Source organism: Anomalospiza imberbis, chromosome 5 (genome assembly GCF_031753505.1).
Source record: "Anomalospiza imberbis isolate Cuckoo-Finch-1a 21T00152 chromosome 5, ASM3175350v1, whole genome shotgun sequence".
NCBI classification, from domain to species: Eukaryota; Metazoa; Chordata; class Aves; order Passeriformes; family Viduidae; genus Anomalospiza; species Anomalospiza imberbis.
In genome coordinates this window covers 47,425,924-47,448,853 of record NC_089685.1, presented here as the reverse complement: position 1 = coordinate 47,448,853, position 22,930 = coordinate 47,425,924, and the positions used below count along the sequence as shown (strand labels likewise).

General features: G+C 42.3%; 1 protein-coding gene and 1 long non-coding RNA gene across 19 annotated transcripts in view; one reads left to right on the top strand and one right to left on the bottom strand.

Annotated features, from left to right (window-relative positions):
* Positions 1-22,930, top strand: part of SOX5 (SRY-box transcription factor 5) — a 608,493-nt gene that overhangs the window by 318,557 nt on the left and 267,006 nt on the right. For 4 of the 18 annotated variants that reach the window (XM_068190516.1, XM_068190517.1, XM_068190518.1 and 1 more), the window contains one exon: positions 7,147-7,244. The exons of 7 other annotated variants lie outside the window; for them this stretch is intronic. In XM_068190516.1, the coding sequence (XP_068046617.1) occupies positions 7,207-7,244 (38 nt within the window). In that variant the 5' untranslated portion in view covers positions 7,147-7,206. Of the gene's footprint in view, positions 1-6,624; positions 6,644-7,146; positions 7,245-8,015; positions 8,288-18,155; positions 18,222-22,930 lie in introns of those variants that run through there. 7 more of the 18 variants (XM_068190513.1, XM_068190520.1, XM_068190521.1 and 4 more) reach the window with 7 other exon arrangements.
* Positions 6,636-7,303, bottom strand: LOC137474197 (uncharacterized). The gene is made up of 2 exons (XR_010999223.1): positions 7,140-7,303; positions 6,636-6,776 (listed from the first exon to the last, which is right to left on the bottom strand). It is a non-coding gene; the product is annotated as an uncharacterized lncRNA (long non-coding RNA).

Here is a 22,930-nt window from a genome sequence, read left to right as displayed (position 1 = left end):
GTCAAAACTGTAAACTGTTCAGATAGAGGATATTTCTTACAAAAAGCCTAATTCTTCCCTGTTCCTCCAGTAAAAAGTGAATACCTAATGGTAATATTATTTGAAAGAACTTTATATTGCTACTTTTTGTAATCCACTGAAGCATATAAAATGGAGGGCAACCATGAATTAAACTCTGCTTGAGTCATGCACACCTGCAAAGAGTTCAATCTGGTTAGCTCGGGGTGGCTGCAGTTCTGTGCTAAAAGTGTCACAAATGACTGCAGTGGCACAACAACGAAACCACTTCTAGTGAGGGAAGCAGACAGTCAGTGTATGTGTGGGTGTGGAGAATTTGGGTGGCAAACACCAGAGCAAACCTCATGACCACAAGAGGAAGGCTGGAATGCCTTCACAAAACACACATTTCTGGGTGATGTGGGCTATTCCAAAAACACCCTTGCACTTCTGGTTGCATGTTGCTTGATGATCAATGGAAGCAAAGCTGTTTGTTTGAAACCCAGTGTCCTTGGTGTACAAGTTAGCACAGACTAGAGTAGAAAAAAGCAGTGGGATTAGAAATACAGAGACAAAACGTGATGACTCACCTTGTTCAGTGGATCAGTCAAAAAAAGAGACAGAATTTATTGTGGGAGTGATGAAGATGTGGTAAGATAAGAATTGTGAGAGCCATGAAGAAAGGCCCAGTGGGTCGAGCAGGGAGATCTCAATTTCAGTGCACTTTGAATCAGCTTGACAATTATTACCTACCATTGCAAATAGACCAAAGCTGTGGTTTTAGGACACTCAGGCTCAGAAGCTCATGTTGCCTGTTAAGTCCTGATTTCTACCAACCCCTCCTCTGCACAAGCACCAGGGAAAAAGGGAGTAATTTCCCTTGGCTGGGAGTCAGTTCTCTGTGTTGGGGTGTGGTGGCAGGCATTTACACCTTCACAGCAGGCTTTGGGAATGGCACTGAGGGAGAAGGTTCGTGCTGGCACTGTCATTGGAGAGGCTGAAGGTTGGACAGGGAACAGACCTGTCACTCACAGGAGCCATCCCTGTGACCAGGAAGGAGGTGGAGCAGGGACACTAGCCCGAGGTGAAGCTGTGGGCTTCGGTCGGGATGGGATGTTCCATGCCAGATAGCTGCACTGAAAAAAGCACATTAAAAAAAAAGACTCAGAGCAATAGGTTCCTATTTTAGTAACATTTCATGTTCAGAACCTTAATGAGGAACTGCAAATTTGAAATCCAGTTATCTTCTTAAATAATTTCAATCACAGTTCCTATCCATGGATATGCTCTCTGTTTTTATTGCTATTTTTTTTAATGGTCCTGGTTTTGTTTAACTTGTTTTTCAAACGGCTTCTGGGCAGACCAAGCATACTAAGACAAAGACAAAGAGACCTTGTATACAGAAATATTAAAAAAATAATAACCTCCAAAACAGAGGGAGTTGGGAGAGTGAGAGACCAACTCACAACACAAAACCAGGATTGTGCCATCTCAATAGTATTTCTTGGTTTTACAATTAAAAGTTACTTATTAATAAAATAGATACGTAATTTAATTTTAAATGTGTTTACATGTACTATTTTAATTTCTGAAAATCCCTACTTATATTATACTTTGAAAATATATTAGTGTTGAGATTCCTTTACCCTGGCTGATTTAGAGTGGAGAGGATAAAAGAGTGAGTTTCAACCTCCTTTAAAAAAATAAATAGGGACTTTATTGAAATATTCAGGGAAGTTTGAATTTAGATGAAGGTTCAGATTTCTTTTTAAGGGTAGCATCAGTCCTTTTTTACAGGGAGGGTTGCAGATGGTAGGGCCTTGCTAAAAGTGCAAGTGAATAACTGATAAATGAGGACTTCCCACTTACAAATGAGATGGTTTTACTTTTCCTTGAAGAAATGCAGTAAATTGAAAAACTCTAAATAGCACAGAAATTTCAGTCCTCCAGACCGCCTTCTCCTTCTCAGATTTTGCTACACTATATTCAGCATTCAGTTTTGCCAACACTGAACATGCCTGATGTGGCATTTACATTCTTTAAAAAAGGCATAGATTAGTTTTATTTCTAAGAGTTAACTTCTCCTCTTGACACATGTACTTAATTCCCATTAATGGAAATGGCAGCTAGGCATGCACACTGGAAGGAAAAATCTGTTCCTAAGCATATGATCCAAACTGCATTGTAGCTAAACATTTCCATGCTCTGAAGTTAGCACTCATTATTTGCGAGAAGTTTTTCACAATAAATGCATCAACCATGCTCTATTCTCCATCCACTTTCCCATAGTGTGTTGCAAAACACCCTTTCTTAAAAGTCTTACAGAGTCATTCTTAATGCTGCAGTTGTTTTGAGTGTGTGCCTAAAAAAGAAAATCTGTTTAGGATCTTCAGAGTTTTGCATATTTTCTGTGAGAATTTTCCAGTACATCGTTCTGTGGAATATCTTACATTACCTTGGACTTCATAGGTCTCTATTATTAAAACCTACAGTGGAAATAACAAAACCCAATGAGCTCTTTTTTTCCCCCCCTGATCTTCCTTTGCTTACAGTATTCCAGTATCTGCCAAAGGCACTAGACTGAAGTGATATAATTTAAGGATTAAAAAAAAAAAGTTTCAGTTAAGGTTTTCCTTCTTCCTATATGCTTGTCTAAAGACTTGAGGATTCTGCCTGTGCAATATTCCAGTTACAGTATTTCTAACTTGAGCTGGGTGCATAACTGATTTTTTTTGTTCACGTCTTGAACTGGAGAACCACAATCGCAAAAACAAAAAAAAAAAAAAAAAAAAAAAACAGTTAAGCACAAAAATTCTTAGAGGAGTTTATGATTTCAGTTGTGTCCCCTCATGCAAATGAAAATCAGAGCTTTTTTGTTTAGTTCAACCCGAATTGTCCTCTTTTACTGGGACTTTTTTGTTTGGGCACCCCTTAAAGGAAGCAAAGCAAGAGAAATGCAGACTCACTGCATTGCTAGGGGAGTAGTAAGAGAGGGTTTTCATTTTTCTCCTCAGTTAAAGACATTTGAACTTGTGTCTGAATTCTCAGTTTGAGAAGAAAGAATTGTGAGCATTAAATGTGGATGCTGGAGGTTGCAAGTGGGTTTTGTAACCACGACCCACTCAGTAAAAAGGGGCACCAGAGCTTCCTATAAGTAGTCAAAAGTTTCACAACAAGATAAAATTTCTCATGTTAAAAACTGGACAGTGCATGTTATGTACATGTTCTTCTTTCTCAGTGGTTATTTATCCAAATTTCTCAGTTTTTCCACTTTCTGATATGCTAGCAGACTTTGTGACATGTCCTGGCTATTTCTAAAAAGCAAGCTAAAAGTCAGTATGAAATGATTTTTAGAAGGGTTTCAAGATTCCCTCAAACCACTTGCCTTTTCTCCATCTTGCAGTTGCAGTTGAACTTCTTATGAGAAAGTAATTTCATCAGACAGTCTATACTTAACTGTCTATATTCCAGTAATATATATATTATCCATATAATCCAGTATAGGACAAGGATACCATAATACAAAATTACTACAACAGTAAGTTGTTTTTTTCTCCTCCTTGGACATCACTCTGTTTCCCCCCCAGTCATCTGGGAGCAGGAGCTCAGAATTTGCAGAAAACATAAAATGAAGGTAATGAGGAAGAAGGTACCTGAACACAAAATGTACTGGGGTAAGAGTAATTGTAAACTAGGTAAAGTAAAAGAAGAGTTCATGTCAGAACCATTCAGGGGAGAGATGTCAATTTCCTTTCTTACTTCCATTTCCTCTCCCCTTTTGAGCTCTCCCTTTTGCTCAGTTATCTTAGTTTTCTCTCCCACACTTATATTTTTCTTTTTTTCCTCCTTTTAATACGGTTCTTTCTGCTTCTTCCTCGTCTTGCTCATGTCTTCCTCTATGATTCTGGATGTTGATGGTGGTTGCTCTGGTTTATAATCATATTAGCTGAAAGCCAGCAAACCAGGAGCCCCAGTGTGCTAGGAATAATACCAGCTTGGGGGGGGTATGTGATCATTGTCCTGAAAAAGCTCAAATGGGAAGTGATATGTGAAAGGAGTAAATACATGTGAACAGACAAAGGACGGACGTGGTGGAAGAAGGGAAATTGTGGAGTGGAGCTGAGTTAGTAAAAGGATATGAGGTTAGAGCTGGATGGAGCTAACATGCGAAGTATGGTATTCCTGTTCTACCCAAATGCTTGAGATTTATACTTCTTTTAATAAAAGGTGGTCTTAATTTTCTTCCAGATGTGGCTTCTGTGTAGCTTCACTCTGTAAACTTCTCCCAGGGCCAGGGTGTGAGGGGAAGCAAAGCAAGAGCTGGGACAGAAGGAACAGCATTTATGGATGGACAGTGGTGCACCAAGGGGAAAATGAAACACCAAGAAGAGGGGCCCTACAGAATGTGAATACAGAAATGAAGCATGTTTTAAACAAAACAGTTAAAGTAAACAAATCAGTGGGGGAAAAAGCTCAAATATATATATATATATGTTTTAGCAGCTTAAGGGCTGTTGTTGACTGCAAGGCATGTGGGGTTTTTGTTTTTCATCCTTTTGCTGGAGTTAACTGTGTCAACTTGGGCAAGCTCCTAAGCCCGCCTGCATCTCAGTTTCCTTATTTGAGGCCAAATTCTATTCCTAAGTAGCCTCCTACTCCACACAGATTTGCCGATTTGAATGGAGCCCCTGCAGAGTGAGATACTTTTCAATACAAATAAAGTTTTGGAATCGGCCCTAATTATATTTATTACCTGCAGAGGAGTAATGTGATACTTAACATGGTTTGAGACCCTCAGATGAAAGAGAAAGTATTTGGAATTGCTCTTTGTAATCATCTGCTGCCTTTTCAAAGTCTACTTCATGGCTGTCCTAAAAGGGATAGCCACTAAAAAACAAATGAAAAATCCGTGTAGCTATTAACAGGTTTGTCAGGCTCCCATGAATGGACCTCTGTGGAAAATATGATTTGCTGGGGGCTACCGAAGGGAGGCGGCTTGCCCTGCCCCACGGTGAGGAGCCATGAGATCTCGCTCATGCCAGAAGTGGACAGACTGCTCGGCTGGGCGCGCCGTGGTGGTGGAGGAAGGCAGGCTCTGCACATCCTCCTTTGTGCCTTGGCAAAGTTGGCTGCGGCGTTCTGTGCCGCGGTCGGGCCGGGCGCTCCCGGCGCTGATGCGCACAAGTTGGGAGTGGGTTTGCTCCTGGGGATTAAAGCCAGCATCCCCGACTCCCAGGTGATAATGCCTTTATACCAGCGCTGGACGGGCTGGCCTCTGCACGAGCCTGCTGGTTTCTAACATATGCACCGGGAGTGAAAAGCAGCAAATGAAACAGCGTAGCTGTTGGATATTAAAAATAATAAGCTTTCCTATTTGGCATTTTTCTTAAGCCAGCGGGCATGAAAATGTTGAAAGTTTTATGGGTGCTCCGTGCAAATATGTGTATATATTTCAAAAAGTAAACTTGCTATCTCCGTGCCACTGGGAGGCAGGGATGAGAGCGGTGGCAATGGACCTAATCAAACTGTTCTGGGGTCAAAACCACGTGGGTTTTAAAGGCCCTTAATGTTGTCCAGCTGCAGATTAAAACGGGGGGAAGAGAGAAAAGAATTAGGGCAGGGGAGCTGGAAAGAATGGGGTATAGATATGTGGTCCTGTGTGGGTGTGTGTGCACGTGTGTGCGAAAGAACAGGGAGCCCGATTTTTTTCTCTTTTTTTTTTTTTCCTTTCCCCTCCCGCCCCTTACTGCGAGTTCAGTGCCAGGCCGGACCCGGGCCGCGCAGACTATTGAGGCTTTGTGCGCTCCGCTGGCAGAGTAGCCCCCCGGCTAATCCCCGCGGCTCGGACGGGAATTTCCCCGCGGCGCTCTCCGGGCCGCTGCTCCCTGTCCCCGCCGGGGCGGATCGGGAGCGCCCTGCCCTCCGCATGGAGAGGGATGCGGCTGTGCCCGGGCCGGGATGCGGGGGCTTGTCCCCGCGTGTCCGAGGCCCGTTACCTGCCTGCCTTCCTCGCCTGGCAGATTGTTATCTGGATGATTGGAAGTGCGGCGGAGGCTGCGCTCCGCCAGCCAGCCGAGGGGCTCTGCAGCCGCGCCTCGTCCACCTTGTTATCAGGGATTGTCAGGGCATGGGAAATGAGAGGGAGCCACGACCGAGGGACTTCTACTGCTCACCCGGGGCGGGGGAAGGGGGGTGTGATTAAACAGAAAACGAGAAAAGCCCTAACAGATGAACGGAAAGTTTATTTTTGTTGTTGTTTGAACATCCGTGTGTGTGCGTTCGTCTGCGCGCCCGCTGTTTTGGCGTGTGGCTACCTTTTCCCTTGCACACAACGGGGCTGTTTGATGGAGTTTGGAGCTGAGGAAACTTTGGGTTTGTTGCCAGGACGGTTCGCAGCACTTTGTGGAAAGCAAGAGCTAACAGTGAGACCGACAGAGTGAGTGACAAGTTGTTTACAGGTTTCCTTGAAGGGGCCTCTGCTATATTTCAATCTGTCAAAGTTGCTTTTCTTCCCTCAGAACAATGCCTGATTGTTGTGCGGGTGATTTTTTTTTTTTTTTTCCCTACCCAAAGGGAGAGAGAAAGCGAGAGACCGGGAAGGGTGGGGGGAAAGGAATGAAAATTCTTCGGAGCACAAATGCCTTTGGTAACATTTTTATGTGTTTAATCTGGTCTCCCCTATTTCAACTCCGAGAGTTGATAACTGTTTCAATTTAATCAGTCTGCTCTTGTTTTATCTTCTTTCTCCACTGATCTTCCTCAGCGTAGGGGATTTGCTCCTGGTTTGCCGGTTTAGGTGGATTGTCGGACTGCTTTTTGTTTTTTTTTCCCCTCCTCCCCCCGCTCCCCCCCCCCCCTTTATCCCCTCCACCCCTCCACGTTTTTTTAAGACATTGAAGGAGTTGACTTTTCCCGTTTGGCGGCGGCGGGCGAGCAGAATTAAAAGGAAAGGACAGGCCCCCGGAGGTCGCGCAGCGCGGCGGGGGGAGCTGCGCGCTCATCGTGCTGCGAGCGCGCTGCCCCTTTAAGAGACTGGTCAAGGAGTCCTCGCTCAGAGCGAGCGAGCCGGGAGGGAGGGAGAGGGAGGGAGGGAGAGAGCGAGCGAGAGAGAAAATCAATCGGTTTAGAAGGTTTGGACTCACTTGACAGGTTCAGTTGGAGGCGACCATAGGTGGCTGCTGTGACAAAGGGAAATTGTGCTTTTCCAGCATGCTAACTGACCCTGATTTACCTCAGGAGTTTGAAAGGTGAGTCGAGTTGTCGGGGCGGGGGTGTGTGTATGTGTATGGGGGTGTCTCTTCCCCCTTTTTTTTTTTTCCCCCCCTCTGTTTCGTGCTTTGTTTGTTATTGCATTATTATTTCTATTATTTTTTTAATTTATCCGAGCACGCCCGTTGGCGCGCGTGTGCGCGGATGGGCAGAGGGCACACGGACACGCGGGGACGGGCGCGCAACTCCGGCGCACGGCGGCAGGAGGCCGGGCAGGGAGCCGCTCCCCCCGCGCCCGTCCGCGTCCCCCCCGCGCTCCCTCGGTCCCCCGGCGCCGTGTCACTGACCGGGGTGGCGGATGCCGCCGAGCCCCCGGGCGGAGCGCCCGCGGCGCGCAGCTTTGTTCCGGGGCCGCAGAGGCTGCCGTGCCCTCCTGCTGCACACCCTCCGCTACCCCAGCCGGGCCGCCGAGCCACCTTCCCGGGCACAGCCTCCCCGCTCCTGCCCGGGGACTCCCCGCAGAGCAGTCGGAGGATGCCCGGTGGCGGCCAGGCTCCCCGGCATCTTCCAACTTCCAGGCTCGGGCTCCCGTCAAACTTGGGAAGGCGCTCTGCCGAGCACATGACCTTTTGTTGATCTAGCAGGAGCTATTATTTTTAGGCAAGTTAACATCCTAGCCCTCCGTCAGGAGAACATCTTTCTACATGAGTAGAGGGGGTGGGGGGAAAAAAACCAAAGAGAAAAGGAAAGGGAAAAAGTGAAACTCTTGCCTCCAAGTTTTGGCCATTGCCTCTCTCGCGGAGTGTCAAGAGCCGGGTCTGGGTATGACGAGCGGGCTTTGGGTATGACGTAGATGTGCCCGTCTCCCCCTGCCCGAAACAGGAGCCTTCCCTGCTTGGAATCAAGTTTTTGCTGTCACTGCTGGTGGCTTGTGACCTCCGAGAGTTCAGTCCTTATTTCATATGATCTGCTTCTCCTGAGATGTTTGGAAGCATTTTCTCAGGCGCTTGTACGTCCGTGCGTTGATGGTCCCGCATCCCTCCCCTCCGGCTTCTTCTTTAAAGGTTATTAGTAGCCCCTTGTGCGGCTGCAGTAAACAATCCAAACTTTCATTTCTAAGCAGTAAATGAAAGAATGCCAGGATGCGCGTTACTGAGGTTTTTCTCATCTTCGTGAAAGCTACCTCCTGTATAAACATTTGGTTGTATCTGACTATGCAATACAAGCTAGGTGCTAGACCAGCTGGTTAAAAATATGCTAAGTCAAGCTGTTCATCGTTCAAACCTACTGAATTTGATAGTAACGGCATAGAAAAGAAGGCAAGATAAAAACATTTTAAGTGGGCTGAGGAACATGCATGCAAAGGAAGGACAGGAAAGAACACTTGAATTAAAAGATCGGAGAAAATTAAAATTTGGAAATGCAGAAAAGAACTATTTTAACACTTTCAATCCTTGTTCTGAAACTAGAACTCTTCCTTATTAGAAAGTGAAATTGGCTAGGTTGCTCTACTCTAAGGACGTCTTTAATGCAATTAATTTTCCAGACTTTGAATACTTGGCATTTTCCTTTGGTTTCTTAGCATTGCAATAATAGAACAAAATTGGTTTTGTTCATGTGCACTGTATTAACTTAGTTCAACTACCTGAGGAAATTGTTACTGTTTCTGATGTCAAATTTGATCTGGCATCATGATCATGTATTTGTCGTTTTCATGCAATCGATAGATTCAAGTATTTCATGTGCCTCACTAAGTTTACACATAGAAATTTATAAGCGAGCGATTTTGATTATTCTTTGAACTTTGTGATTAACACAATGCTTGTAAACTCTCTGAAGCAGAAAGAAGTCCTTTCATTTTCCTGCTGGGGGGACTTTTTTTTTAGCTGAAGTCTCTCTGCATTATAAATATAGATATTTATATAAATTTTATATATAAACAAGTCATTTGGGGCAACCATCATCCTTAGAATGAGCTTCTCTACTCCCTTCTTTTTTTTTTGCCCCTAGGCTTACGTTTCATTTTCAGAGATCCAGCTTTGCTCTTGTAAACATTCTAGTTAAATAATCAATACGCTGCTCTCCTTTTGCCATGCAGATAATAGCAAGCAGTAGAAATGGGAAGCAATAAAAATGAACCTCAGGACGTGCAATTTTTTTGAAAAATTTTTTGAACAATTTTCCCTCTGCAGTTGAAATTGGGGATCGAGACCAGTATCTTTGTTAATCATTACCATTTGTTTACATTGTGTGTGTTTGACTACAGTCACACACACATCCACAGACCCAGGCAGTGTCCATGTAATGTGAGTGTGTTTGTCAGGGAACAGCCACGAGGACACACTTCCTCCTGCACAGGGATCCTCAGCCCCACACACGTCTGCAGAGTTGATGTGTGTGTGTGCGCGCGCGTGCACGATGCACAGATCATTGTTTTCTAGGTGTTTATGGTAGGTTCTTTTCTTGGATTCTCAGTCAGCACAATTCTTGGAGCACTTTTCTGCAGTCGCTTGGGGTCCAGCTTGTCGTATCAGCGTGTCCCACTTCAGTCCTGTTACTATTACCTGTCTCCCACTGTTCATTTTTAAACTTGAACAGCAAATGACAACGAGGTAAAGATTTGTCAGGCAAGGTTGTTTGCAGCTCAGATCTCAGAGCATCTGTGTGTCTCTCAGGAGGTTGTTCCTCTTTGCCCGCTGTCTTTCCTTTGAGGTTTCGGTGTATCTCAGTAAACCGCAAACACTTCAGAAACTTTCAGTCACCCCAGCTGAAGAGAGCTGAATTCAGGGGGCTTCTCTTCTGTGTTTGTGGCCATTAGCAGGGGGAATTTACGGTGCACACTTAGAATGAAAATGATCCTCAGTATCAGACAAATAAACACTCATTAATTCATTCAGCATCACTGGTAAATTGCAGCAGGTTTTGTGAATTAACATGTATAATTAATTACTGTGTCAAAATTGTGAAGATTTTCGTCCTTCCCTGAGAAGTTCCTTGCACGCCTTTATTTCTGTTTGTGGTTGTTCAGCTGCTTGATTGAGAGTAGCATCAGAATGCGTACGGTGAGGGGGATGATGTTTGCAGCAACATTGTGGGGAGATAGTATAACTGGCATGCACTCCGTGTGTTACACAGGGAAAGGGTAACTTCTGGGATGTGCTGTGAGTGCCTGTGGCACCCTGCGTTGGCTCTAAAGGTCTTGAAAAGAATAAGTCTTTTATTGTTTGATTTTTTTTCTCTCTCTTTTTTTCTTTTTTTTTTTCCTTTTTTTTAAGTTGGGTCATTATACTTAAATATAACAAGTCTGGCCACAATAGAAAGAAAGTTTGCTTCACTGAAGATAAGGTAGAGACAATGCAGCCGGAACCATCATGGACAGCTGGGAAATTTACAGAATGATAAAAACTCAGAAATGCCCAACATAAAGTTTTAATGTCTTAATAAAACCTGATTAATGAAAAATAGATAAAGTGACTGCTTAACAATATCCCTTGTGTACGGAATGTTCTTAAACCCAAATTAATTACTGCATATTTACATTTCTCTGTAGACTGAGAGAGAGGCTATGCTAGGCATTCAGGCAGAGTGACATCCTTTCTCTTCTTCATTATTTCCTTTACTTTTTTTGGTCTTTATTTTCAACATGCTAGTGGAAGGTAAAGTGGTATGCAGTGCTTGTAGAAGAAGGACGGGTGGGTTAGTGCCTCTGTAGGAGAAAAAGGCAGAGCTGGAAAAGACGAAAGGCGTGGATGGGAGCAATGGGGATGGGGACAGTGGAACAAGTTCAACGTTGGCAGTCACCGGTGGCGTGCTCTCGGAACATTCCCCGTTCTAGTGAATAGCTTGTAGAAGGGAAAGGCTCAAGCATGTAAAGCAAGCCTCTGCTGGGAGGAAAAAAATATACTTAGCTGCTTTACTGCTGCACTGCACGAGTCATTTCAGACTCCCACTGAATTTATTTTGGGGTTGTACCAACACTGTCAAATGGAGAAGTCATTTTCTTAAAAGGAAACTTTGCGTATTCCTAAGTGCTTTTCTTAGCTAAAGTTACCCTAAAAGCTTTATTCTGCTGCATTTGCTGAGAATTTTGGAGAAAGAATAACACCTTTCTGTTACTCAGCTTGCTCAGAACGCTGTCCCACTCTCCTAAAATCTACCTGTAGAAGTAGATTCTGTCATTTAAAAGATTACTATCGAGCTGAATATCCTTTAACTTCATTGAGACATTTCAGGAAAAGGACTTGATTGCTTAAGTTTATGGTTCTAGGGATCTGGGATTTGAAGAATAAATAGAGTGCCAGTGTAAAGTTGCAGGTACTAGTTTTTTGCAGTGACAAAAATTAACAGTTTTATTTCTCTGAGATAAGTCTGAAGGAATTAATGCGTTTGCAGACTATTCATTAATGTCCTGCATGCACTAATTTAATTTGTTGTGCTTATGCTTGGCTAGGAAGAAGTTGACTGTTACAGACTACAGATTTTAATGAACATCTCAATAATTTACCAGTTGCTGAAATTGTGAATCTTGGAAAGCAAAAGCCCAAATGAGAGAGCTGATGAGTGACACACCAGCCTGCACAATTCGACTGTTGTATTCATTGCATTTGAATCAAATTGGGAGTTTGGCATTACTAATTCTGGGTGGCTGGCTCATCATATGCATTCAAGGAGTTAATTAAAACACACACAAACACATACACAGTCTCCCACCAAGCATCTTGCGGTGTTTATGTGCATGGTGTGTTTGATTGGTACCTTTACATGGGTGAGGAATTGTTTTTCCTTCTCTTTCTGTCCAGAGATCTTAAATATATAACTAGTTTACAAAATATTTACTGCCTCTCAGGGAGCTTTAATGAGCATTTATGGCTTTATCATTTAGGAGGCACAGAGTATCTGGTTGAGTTACTTAAATGTGAAGTTGCCTGATAGAATAGGAATATGTGTCTGTGCAATATGATATATCTATAGGTGTATAAAAATACACTTTAAACAATATTTATATGGGGGGAAAAGAGTGTCTCCTCCCAAGGTACAGTAACAGTTTCTTCACAAGTTTTTCATACTAGACTTGAAATATAAGGTAACTTTGTTTGTTTGAGATACCTGTGCCTTCACAACTGTTGCAGAAGTCAGTGTGACATCCTCTTGACTTTCCGTTTTATTTTATTTTGTTAATTTCTTGCTCAGGCCGGGTTATAGCATAATTAACTCAGAAGTGGAAGGGGAAAAATGTTGTTGTGCTTTACCTGACTGGAAATACAGGCTGGAAATATTCAATGCCTGTGAATTCTGCTACTGTAGTCAAGAGAAAAGAAGTGCTCACAGCAATTAATCAATAGCTGTACTGCCTCTCTGATGATGGCAAGGAGTTTGTTGTTTAACAAGTAGCATCCTTAAAAGCAGAGAGTATTTCCCTCTTAAAGTTTCTATGGATTTTTATCAAATGTGGAGAACTTGTGAAGTCTCCTTCCTACAAAAGGTAAAATTATGTTGTATATGAGTATGTTAAAACCCACAAGGCTGCAAAGTAAGCAAATCCTCGTCGCGTTATTGAATTACCCAGATATTGAATTATTGAAGTTCCAGAACTTCTGGAACTTTTGGAATGGGCTGTTTTTCTCTGGAGCTTTGGGTGGCTCTGGCCAGCGGGTGAAGGCCAGCAGTCGCGGGGATTTACTGACGGTGTTTGTCCCATTTCCATCTCCTCCCACAGCTGCGTTGTCAAAACACCACCACCATAGAGTCCTCACCCACGCCCTGTGCCGAGGGTGATGGTGTTGTCTCAGCTCTCCCACACCCTCCAGAGGGGCTGCCTTGCTGCAGGTGGCCTTGCTCGGGCTGGGCCCCGGGGGTGCCGCAGTGAGCCTAACGCGCAGTAGCCTCTGCTTGAGAGACACGGCTCGTCGCCCCCACGCCAAGCCCTCGTCACCCCTTCATGCCAGCTGGGAAGGCAGGAGTCCTCAAAAGCTATTCCTGAGCCTATGTGTCCTCGGGACAGTGTGGAGTTCCGTGCGTGGTAGTTCTTGGGAGACGGCAAATTTAGATGAGGTTCTGGAGGAATTTTACTGAGCCAGCGCTGCTTGCAGGGGCCATGGGACTTGAATGTGAGAAGTGGATGGAAATTGTGAGGTGTACAGTAGTAATTCAGAGAAGCTGCCTGTCATTTTTTAGGATAGGTGTGAAATTTATTTATTCAATTGTTTTAAACAGACTAAGAAGGAAATGTTGAATTCCATTTGCCAGAATTATCAGATGTTAGTATGAAGTTCAGGTACTTCCCATGGTATTGGGGGAGCTGTTTGTTTTGAAAGAAATTGGCAAACATTTTCCAGTGTCCTGGTTTTGATCTGGCTTGGAACTTCTTTTAAACTTGTCCTTTTGTCACCTCGTTTAAAGAAAAAAAAAAATAATACCAACATGATGATATAATTTTTGACTTGTGTGACTCAGAGGTAAAGTGAAAAGGAGGAAAAGCTTGTGGCTCGCTTTGGCAGTTTGAAATGGTGTTGACCTTGTTTCCCTTAAAAGTACAGTGGGATTAATCAGGTAATATTTCTCAATTCTCAAATTGCATTTATATTTTGCTATTTTTTAAATTTATGTGTAGTATTTTAAATTTATGTTTAATATTCCAAATTTCTTTTTCATACTTCTGTTTTTTTAAAGACCAAGTATTCAAATTCATTTTGGCACATGGTTTTTGAGATCTATAATATTTTTTTTTTTTTTTGCCATGCAATTCTGGTTTTGTGTTTCCTCAAGTTCATATAGACGGTCTTAAGTTTTTTGGGTTGTGGTTTTTTTTCCTAAGATGTGGATGTCTGACTGCTGTTAGACCTAAACATGCCATAAAATGTTGCCTTAGTGCTAATTTTCTTTGTGATTTTATTACAGTTTTATTACTGCTCATTTGTTTCTGTCATAACATAATTCTGTTACATTTGCGGGCAAAAATATAAGCAGAGTGAATTGATATTTAATTTTCTTGTGTGAATACTCAGAATTCTTTTTAGTGGTGAGGAACTTGTGGGAGAGGTATGTGCTATTTTTGTAGTTAAGAGCATTGTCTACATCTAGTGTTCTTCATGGACTTTTGTAGTTCTAGAGAAGAAAGCCCTAGGAATGTAGTTCATATAAAGAGAAACCCATACAGTTTGTCATCCTCCTGGTTTCTTTGGTGCTGGGATTAATTATTTTAAGAATGTGGGAATGAAAAAACTGACCCAGCTTTCATTGATTCATCTCAGAGGTTGGGCATGGCCAAAGTTGATATATGTGACAGCGAGCTGGACTTACTCGCCATTGCCAGCTCAGTGGATTACAGAGGACCAAAACTAAAGAAAATATTAACAGTTCTAAACAGTCTTTAATGCTTTTATTCCTTTTTTTTCACCATAGTTATATGGAAATATTTCACCCAAATTTTTTTGCCATTTAAACCAGCGAGCCTCCCAGAATGTTGGGAGCGTGCGCGCCCATTCGCACAGACCCGTTTGTGTTTGCCCTCCATGGTTTGGAGTCGCTCTGCTGGGGGGCATGAAGAGACTACACTCCAGCAGAGTGTGATGAAGCTAAAAGTCATCACTGTCTGAAAGGCCAGAGTGCGTCTCTGCACGCCATTTCTATGAATTTGGAAGTATTCCTTGATTTAAGAGGGAGAATGCTTGATGAAGGGCAGGAAGCATGTGGTGCCCCCTGACCTTTAGGGCTGGTCTGCCTGGGTTAGGACTAAAGCACTTGAGCAGAGCTTTGTGCTGGGAGGGAGCTGTAGTTCTGAGTGCTGTATCAGACTGCAGAGAAGTCTTCTGCTTCCAGATAAATTCCCTTAGCGTCCTCATTACATTCACTTTGTAAAACAAGACTGAAAACATCTTCTCCCAAGAATTAGTCAGGTTTCTGATCGTAGGGTTTTATCCCTACGTTTTGATACCATGGCCTCACCGGGGCAGACGCTTTTTTGGATAGACAAGAGATGTGTGGGAAGGTGATGGTTGGTAAGGGCGGAGGGAAGGATGTTCTTACCCGTTCTGCATGTCTATTAACAAACTGGGTCATTTTGCTGTGTTGTATTTACATGACTTGTTCCCGGGATGGTGTGAAATGTGAATCACCAAAACATGATGATTATTTTAAAAAAAAAATAGGCTAAATGAAACATAACTGAAATAGAACTGAAAGGCTAAATGAAATCAACTGAAAACAGAACATGCAACATTATTCTTTTGGTACAGTTTCCTTCTGCAGTTGCTGAGTAAAGCCAAATAGTTCTTTTTTTCCATGTCTGTTAAAAATATCTAGGCTTTTGAATTTGAATATAACAGGGACACGGAAAATACATTTCTCTCTTCAGGTTCAGGCTTTGATTTGTTTTTTGCTCCTGGGTTTTGGACACTGAAGTAGAAATTTATGGTGTGTTTTGAAGAAGGCTACTGGTTCTCATCTTTGTCAAAACCCCATGAACATCGGGCTGATTCTGGTTTTACAACTGAGATCAGAATTTGGCAGAATTTCTCAGTGGAAGGCTCTTCTCCTTTGCTTATGTTTTGTAAGTTCTGCTCACTTTTTCTGTTCTTGCCTAAAGTCTGAAATGAATTGTGTGAGTCGGGAATGCACATTAGGCATTGGCATGAAATGCCAAGCAAATTATAGGAAAAATGCTGTGCCACTCTCAAGTATGCCATGCATCTCTTTTATAGATAATCTTCATGTGTATTAGTGTAATTGATTTATTGTGTTTTTGTAGAGTGCAAGCATCCTGAGTCAGGACCCCATTATGCTTGTCACTGTACAAACACAAAAAAAGAAGGTTTCTTTCCATTCCACAGAGCAGCCTTTGTGCTTAGAGTAACATAAATGTGTCTTTGTATGGGGAAAATTCAGAAACAGGGAGTAGGTAAGAGATCCATAGCATGGTTCATGAATGAGATTTCAGTCCTGAAGCCATGCTTAACAATTTATAAATTGAGCAATATATGTATATGGGTATTCTCTTTCTGTTTTTTTTTTTTTTTTTTTTCCAGATGCATGTATGGAGAAGTTGCTTTACTGTTAGAAGTACTGATATTATTAATAATAGATTCATACTTCCTGTAAAGTCTTTTGATTAGGAATTCAGAGCATTTGGTAAGCATTGATATACAAATCATGAAGATTTCTGTGCTTTTTAGATTGAGAAGCGAGATTAGCCTCAACCTATAGACGTGTAAACTGAGGAATGCTGTCACAAAATCTTTTGCATGTGTGAGTTTAAAAAGTAGCGATGCTGACTGGTAGTCTTTTTTTTTTTAACCTCGAGACACCCTCCTTTTCCCTTCTTGAGATCCTAAGAACTGCAAATTACAGACTTCTCTCTGTCCAATTATAATTTCTAAAGGTCTCATTCTAGCAAGATGAACTATAGTATTCAAATCACTTAAGTATGTAAAATAGGGACTGTGGAGTATAATTAATAAAATAAATTAAAGAAATGTTTGTAGCCACAGTTGTATCATTGAGGGCTGGGAGGGAATACTGTTTGTAGACCCTCTAGTTATCCGAGTTGCTTCTAAGCCACCTCCTTACCGGGGGGCAAGTTTGGATAGCTGGAGTTGGACAGCAGTGCCTGCTGTGTTTAAGCAGTAATTTGAGAAACTGTGTGTGCTATGAACAGGTAAACTTTGGTCCTGGGGAACATCTAACGTCTTCAGCCATACGTACCAGAGCTGTCATATGTTTTATAACCTAAGGACCAGGCATGAGGTGAGTCCAGGAAAAAATTGTTCACGTGGAGAGTATTGATGTGAGGAACAGACTCCTCTGAAAGTGGCAATGTAGGCAGCCACAGTGAGCAAACCAGCCAACCAGCCTAAAAGCAAAAGACTCCGCTGCAGAGCACAAAATGCACTGTGATTCTTACCCAGACGTTTGACATCCGCTTTTTAAATGTGACCTGAAATAATACAGGGTTATTAAAAGGGAGGAATTATTTTCTTACGTTAAAAGTTCTAATCTGTTTTAGTGGATTTTTTCCTTGTTTCCAACTGCATGCTCTGTAAGAGTAGAGCTGAAATGCTGAGGTCTGCAGGTAGCTTTATGTCTAGGCTGTGTGTTGCATCCTTTACTACACTCTGTTGAAAAAATGGGTATAAACCGAGGTAGTCCTGGGTGTATTTGATCTCTGTTGCCTTTGAATATCATGACTAAGCTGTTAAGTTATTCTCTTTTTATGAACTTTTCAAGAGTGACATTACTTTCAAGGTAATGGATTATGATCAGGCCAGTTCCATAGTGCTTCAGTTGTAGTTTTTCAGCAGTGTGTTCACAAAGACCTGTTTTGTGATAGGGCCAGTCAAGGCATCCTTTAAAAAAGTGCCCATTCTGAGTGTTTGGACTCAGTAGCACTGGAGTTCAGTGTCAGGTCCTAAAAACATAGGCCTAATTAATTAATTAACATCCTGCTGAACTCCATGAGAAAGGAGTTCCTCACCCCAGTCCTCCACGATGGCATGAAAATGTGACTCGTAAGGAGCAGAATTCTGACTTTCCTTAACCTGCAGCAAACATCCATGGGTTGCAATGTCACCAGAGTTTCCAAAGCATCGGGAGGGATTTCTGTAGGCTTCAGCAAATCTCAGGATTTTGGGAGTTCTGTGTTGCTGTGCTTTGATGACAGGTTGACTATCTTTTTCTCCTAAACAAGTATGCCTGACAGATTAGAATGATCTGAATGGCCATGATGAAAATTTACCTGAATTATGCCAGAGCTAACATCTGGCCCTTAGTGGACTTGGCACTGCACAGAAAGTCAATCTTTGTTTTGAAACTGTGTGTTTCCTAAGGTACTAATTCCCAGTTGTGGCCACCAAGGCCTATAGAGAGACTGCTGCACAGAAATGCCTTCTTCCAAATACACATTTGTTTGATAACCCCAGTTTTCAAAAGTGTGACCTCTGTTAATTTGTCACCAGGCAAATTATTGTCACCTGTTCACTGATTCCATGAGAAGCCCAGGCAGACAGCAGAGCCCTATGCTGGTAAGCATTTCTGGTTTTGCTGTTTGTGGTAATAAGCAACCCACTTAGAAAATGACTGAGGTACCTGCAGCTGAGGTGATGTGCATGAGTTGTCCAGGGTAGCAGGAACAGGTTCATCTTGTCTGGAACTGATTCCTCTAGAGCAGGTGAGCCTATCTTATATTTACTTTTAAAATAAGCTAAATGATTATCAGATAAGAAAGACAAAGTCTCTCTCTTAAAATTGCCTAGAGAATTTCCTGCTAGATGTTTCTTAGAAAGTCGAAAACAAGATGAATGGAGTTTCTGCTGTTGTATTTGGGTAGAATTTGATGTGGAAGCCTGTGTTTTTAAAAGCTTCTACAAACACTTAGAGCGTAACAGAGCATTCTTTCGAAAAGGAGATAAATACAATAGCTTTTTACATACATGTGCAGTCTATTGAAAGGCCGTCCAAAGCACTGATACCAGTTTAAGAAGACGGTCTTTTGCCTTTGCTGTACATCTGGGAGGTATTCGCTGAACATTTTGTGGAGAACTCTGAATACCTTAGTTGCCAGTTGTCTAAAGTGCAGCTAATGATTGCTTCAGTGCCAGTGTTTTGATGGCTAGAACCTAGGCCTGTATATGAATACAAAGAACTCCATCTAAAAAAAATGCGTATGCGCACACACTTCTTATACAAAACAGATTTCAACCATCTGCTTGGCACTTAGCTTTGCAACTATAGGCTCTGATATGAAAGGGAGCACTGTCCAGATTATGAAGGGTATCACTTTCACTGGCACCTTAGAAAAATCCCAGTGTCTTAGAAAGCTTGTTTGTCCAGTGGTTTTCTTCGGTAGAATAACAAAAACAGCACCCTTAGCCAAAATTTTGCGTCTGCCGTCGTTTCTCTGATGGCAACATCTCCTTTACCCTTGCAAAAGATATTTTGTATTGAGGAAAAGTTTCTGTTCTGCACCTCAGCATTTCCATGTGTATCAGAGGAGCCTAGATGAGTGGCCCTTGGAACTGACACCCCAGATGGTTTATGACACAAAGCACTGTTTGCTTAGGAATACGCTGTATGGCAGAGTCTGTTGCCCAAGCACTGCAGAGCGTGTCAAATCAGCATGGAAGTTAATGGACCAAAAGCTCTTCTGAATTTAACACTTTCCCATTTGATCGGAATTTACAGCTTTAAATCAGGACCACAGTCTTCCTTTAGTGGTGCAGTGGTGGAAAGTAAATTTGATGCCATAAATTATAGGAATATAATACAATCATTTTGATGCAGTTTATCTGTTTAAAGGTTGAGAATGAATGAGACTGACTAAAACCTTTGGTAAAACCCTATTTATTAAATGTGTAGCTATATAAAATAAATTTTGAAAGTTAGGAGATTTGGGTATGTGGGAATTTGGTACTCTGACCAGTTCATGTTTTACCCTTAAGTTAAGCAGAGGAAAATCCACCATAAGAAAAAAATAAATAATCTGCGGAGCTTACACTCTTTGTTAGCAGTTGTCCATAAAATATGCAGGACAAAACAGTTTCTTCTTTCTTTTTCTTCCTTGAAAGTATTTTACTTCCTTGATAGTATTTTCCCTTAGGTGGATGTTTGGAAAAAGATGGCAAAAATGCAACCTCCTGCATGTGACAAAGCCTCTGTGTTTGGCCATCCATTTAGTGCCGTGTCACATTAGTCCTGCATTGTTAACACCTTTGGACAGGGCTGAGGGTTCCTTGCTGCTGTGTCTGGAGAGCTGCTTATGTCAGTTCATAATGTTTCTGGATGCTTTCCTCAGTAAATGTTCTTCTAATTTATAAGTAGGGCTGGAATGTTTGCTTCCAAGATGTCAGGAGGGTGAATAAAAGGACAGATTGATATTTACGTTCTCATTTTAATAAAGATTTCATTTTCTGTATGTTACGGGGTCTCAAGAAAGTGCTGCTTTAAACTATTACATTTTAAAACTATGCTTTAAAGTATTACATTACAAAAGCCTGAGCCTGGCTTTTTGTGGAGAAGATCCAAGATGCTGAAAGACAGATAAAGTTGGATTTCTATGGATAAAATGATGATAATATTGGAAACTTAAAAACTTCTGCATAGCTTTAGTTGAATCATGATGTGTGGACAGCAAAAATCCGACTCTTAAAAAATGTGTGAGAAATAAGCCTCAACAGTATTAATGTTTTCAGTGCCAGCAAGAAGACAGACTTGCAGCCCTCTCTCTATATTATACTCATCCTTTTTCTTCCTCAGCTGCTTCCCTTTCACCTTCTCCCCACATGCAGTCACACTTACTTTCTACGTTTATATGAGGAGTCCTGTTATTCTCCCAGGTAGGGATTAAAACAATAAACCTTTTAAGTTTAAGGGAGTTCTGAGGCCCTTTCAGTGATGATCCAGATAGAAAGAAAGATAGTTCTCCCACCACGGTGTCACCATGCCTCCCTGCAGCAGCTTTACTGGAGCTGCTTGACCTTCTGATCAGTGAAGCAGCTCTTCACATTGCATGCCATAAAATGGGTTTCTTCAGGAGTGGGAAATAGCAGCCTATCTGCCATTGAGCACTAATGATTGCACAAGAATGGGCTTCTGTATTCAGGGATGGGGGAGAAGGAACTCTGTAAAAAAACTAGTTTTGAGTGAATTCATAATGAGACCTTTGCTGCTCGGACTTCGTGTTCTTTGAAATTTTAGAGGGGAAAGTTTTCTTGACCAATGTCAACAGTTTGGTAATTTTCGTTGCTTCCCCTCCTCCCTTTAGGTAATATAGTCGTATTTATTGTCAGTTTATTTTCTGTAGATTCCTCCAGTCCTCTGTGGTTGGGAGGGATTTCTGGAGTGACTGCATGGCAAGGTAAATTAGAGATGGCAGTTGGTGGTGTGGGAGGAAGGGTTGGAAGAAGGAGGAGGCAGAAGTAGGAGAATGCAGCTACAGATTTTAAACAGCCTTCCAATTGTCCCCCTTTTTATTAAAATGGCAGCTTTTAAAGTCAGACCCCTGAAATGTTTAATTTGATTTACACTGTTAAGGCTAAGTTTCCCCTGTGCTCTAAATACAAGATGAGCAAATATCTTGCCCTCTCCCTTCTTTTTTTCTCTTTTCTTTTTCATTTCTTCTTTCGCTTTCACCACTAAAATTCTGGTTGTCTCTTTCTGGTCTCTTTGTGTTGGTTTTAAGGAAACTGCTGCATTCCATCACCCTTCCCACTAAGTTTAGCCCTCTGACCTGTGGAAAGCTGGAGATGGAGAGAGGATGGTTTTCAGAGGAGGATGCTTTTGTGATTTTCAGCGAGTTTGGTGTTACCATCGGTTACAGCTGCATCTGCATTAAACTTGGGTGCGAATGACGAGGTTTAATGGTTGGACTTCAACTCTCCTTGTGGCCTGTCTTTTTATAATGCCAACTAAAAGTGGGGTTTGCAATATGCAGGTGCCAAATGGCAATAGAATATCAGCCTGCCAGTGCTTGACTGTGTAGCTCCAGCGTGCGAGGGAAGGCGAGGTCAGGCACATGTCAGTGCAGGACTTTGGGAATCCCTTGGAGCATTACATGCATCTTGTGCTTTTCAGGAAGCCCTAGACAAATAGAGATTTTAGAGTCTCCAGGAAAAAGTTGTCTCCTACCTTTAATAGGCTGGATAATGTAGCAATGGGGAACAAAGACACACAGACCTCTTTCTTTGAAGAAGATAATTTATTGCAACAAAGCAAGCCTTTTTATGTTCTAAACTTAACCCAAAACAAGCATGCATTGGCTGTCTGCCACTGCAGTATCGCTGTTCACACATCCTTTTACCCAATTAGCTTTTGGATCACCTGGTGGCCACAGGTGTCCCCAAACAATCACTGTCCCATGCATGAGGTGACCACATGCCAGCCAGGCAACCCCTTCTCTGGTTGTGTGAACTGTTTTGTACCTGCCAGCTGAACCTTTCCCAGAGTGCTTTCTGCTGCTCACCAGAAGTGAGCGGGAATTCTTATCTCCCACAATATAACATCTGCACTTTCAAAGAGTCTGGTGTTACATTTAACGCTGAAAGCAGGAGAAAGGCATGAGTGTGTGTGTGGGAAGAGTACATTATTTTCATCAAGAAATAAAAAATTGTTTGGGAAAACATTGCATGGGAGCCAGCAAGTACAAAGCACTTGGGAGTCCTTTTAGAATTATGGGGCACTTTTGAGTGTTTTTAATCGTTTGGCTCATGCATCCAGGCTCTTTGGAAATATACCCCTTCCATGGGTATTTTAGGGGAAAATGAGAGCTCTTTTTTTCCCCTCTCCTTATTTTTATATGTGTGAAACATCCAAGTGAGTGCCTGAAATGAATTGTTTGCCATTTTTAAACCCTGTATCAGGTAGAGTTCAGTAAAGCAAGACAAGTGCATTGTAACTGAGAACTATTGTGCAGATCAAATGTTTTTCTTTTGAAATGAAAAAAACCCGGGTGAATAGTAGGCTCTGTGTAGCACCAAGGGTGGGTCTTGTACTGTGTTTTTTAATTGTAGGAACACCTAGGAAGAGTAACAGGTAAATGTTTGATTTTACCAGCTGCCAGTGTCAGTCCAGTTCTCAGCTCTTACGGACAGCTTTAGAAAGGCGAACAAGGACTGAGTAAGTCCAGAGAGCAGTGTTTGCTTCCACCTCCAGAGCTTTTATTGCTGGCTCTTCAGCAGCTCTGGGTAGTGGGAACATCCCGGGAAGTTTGTTCTTCCTCTCCCTTTGCAGTATCGTG